Below are 1,624 nucleotides of genomic sequence, written 5' to 3'. Positions count from 1 at the left end.
TATATATATATATATATATATATATATATATATATATATCCCCACAGTATGATGCTGACACTACATTTTTCAACACAAAGATAGTGTTGTCTAAACGAACAGTGTAATGCACACATTATAAGGTGTAAAAAAAAGTTTGGATTTAAACACCTTTGCATTAGAATGTGTGTGGGCTCCAAAGTATCCCAGCAGAATTTCAACATTTTGACTAAAAAATGCTTACAAAAATCACGCAGTCATGGAGACGTCCAGTGGTCTGATGCTATTGTCTTCACCCAACTCTTTTGTGCAGGGCCTGCTAACTACTGGCTACATTATCCTATTGTCAAGGGTAGGAGAAAGAGTGGCTGCAGACATGAGGAAAAGCCTTTTTGCTTCCCTTTTAAGGTAAATACTCCATAATGTGGACTCTTATGAGTTTATTAACATACATCTACCGAATTCACTTCTAAACCGAAATTCTACAACCGTTTTTTTTTTTTCACAGGCAAGATGTTGCTTTCTTTGACGCCAATAAAACCGGGCAGCTTGTAAATCGTTTGACTGCTGACATTCAGGAGTTCAAGTCCTCCTTTAAATTGGTTATTTCTCAGGTAGCACCACAAATATGTCTCAGCATTTTAGTCAAACGTAAAAAAAAAAAGAAAATTGCAACCATCTGGTCCCCTTTTGTATTTTCAGGGTCTGCGGAGCATCACGCAGACAGTCGGGTGTTTTGTATCTCTCTATGTCATCTCCCCAAAGCTCACAGGCTTGACAGTGGTCGTCCTTCCTTGCCTTGTGGGAGCAGGAGCACTCATTGGTTCATTCCTGCGAAAACTATCTCGTCTGGCTCAAGAACAGGTAATATGTAGTATTCGATTCAGTATAATTTAATGGAATCATTTTTCAGAAATACAAAAAATGTATACTTTTTGATTTTTATTTTACATTTTGTCATGTTAAAACCACAAACCTCAGTGTATTTTCTTGAGATTTGACTTAAAAGACCAACAAAATGTAGTAAAACATAAAGACAAGGGTATAAGATTTTCACAGATAAAATTCTAAAAGGTGCATTTGTTTTCAGCTCCAGACTTAAAGGAAGAACCAATTAGTACTGGCCAGGGACCATAGGAACTGGGTCAAATGTGTGGAAAAAGGTGATCTGGTTAGATGATATCTGGTAAACACTTCACCTTCCTATGAACAAACAGACCCCAGAATAAAACATGATGCTGGTAGAATCCTGCTGTATAAAATGTTTCTTCAACCGGGACAGAAAAACGTTCAGTTAAAGGGAAAATCAATGGAGCTAAATACAGGGAGATCCTGAAACCTGTAGGAAAACCTGTAAGAAGCTGAAAAAGAAGTGAAAAGCTCACCTTCCAGTAGGACGACAACCCTTGAGCAAAAAAACCAACAGTATTTTACTTCAAAGCTTATTCCTCTCTTCAAACAGCATATCTGTTTGAAGACATCTATTTGAGAATCTGCAGCACTATGTCTTCTACACAAACTGAACCCTTTCAGTTTCACTGAGCTTCATTTATTTTGCAAAGAAGAAGAGCAAACACGAATTCTCTTACCCAAAGAACTTGTAGCTGATGTAGCATGGAGAGGTGGTTTTAAAAATGAAGGACTC

General features: G+C 37.3%; 1 protein-coding gene across 1 annotated transcript in view; it reads left to right on the top strand.

Moving 5' to 3' along the window:
* Positions 1-1,624, top strand: part of LOC107100452 (ATP-binding cassette sub-family B member 8, mitochondrial-like) — a 13,764-nt gene that overhangs the window by 4,035 nt on the left and 8,105 nt on the right. Inside the window, exons 4-6 of the mRNA XM_015398932.1 lie at positions 293-387; positions 488-593; positions 682-843. Of these exons, the coding sequence (XP_015254418.1) occupies positions 293-387; positions 488-593; positions 682-843 (363 nt within the window). The remainder of the gene's footprint in view (positions 1-292; positions 388-487; positions 594-681; positions 844-1,624) is intronic.

Source organism: Cyprinodon variegatus, unplaced genomic scaffold (assembly GCF_000732505.1).
Source record: "Cyprinodon variegatus isolate N-32 unplaced genomic scaffold, C_variegatus-1.0 Scaffold974, whole genome shotgun sequence".
Classification (NCBI taxonomy): domain Eukaryota; kingdom Metazoa; phylum Chordata; class Actinopteri; order Cyprinodontiformes; family Cyprinodontidae; genus Cyprinodon; species Cyprinodon variegatus.
Note: the sequence above shows the minus strand (reverse complement) of the source record. Positions and strands in the feature narration are given on the sequence as shown.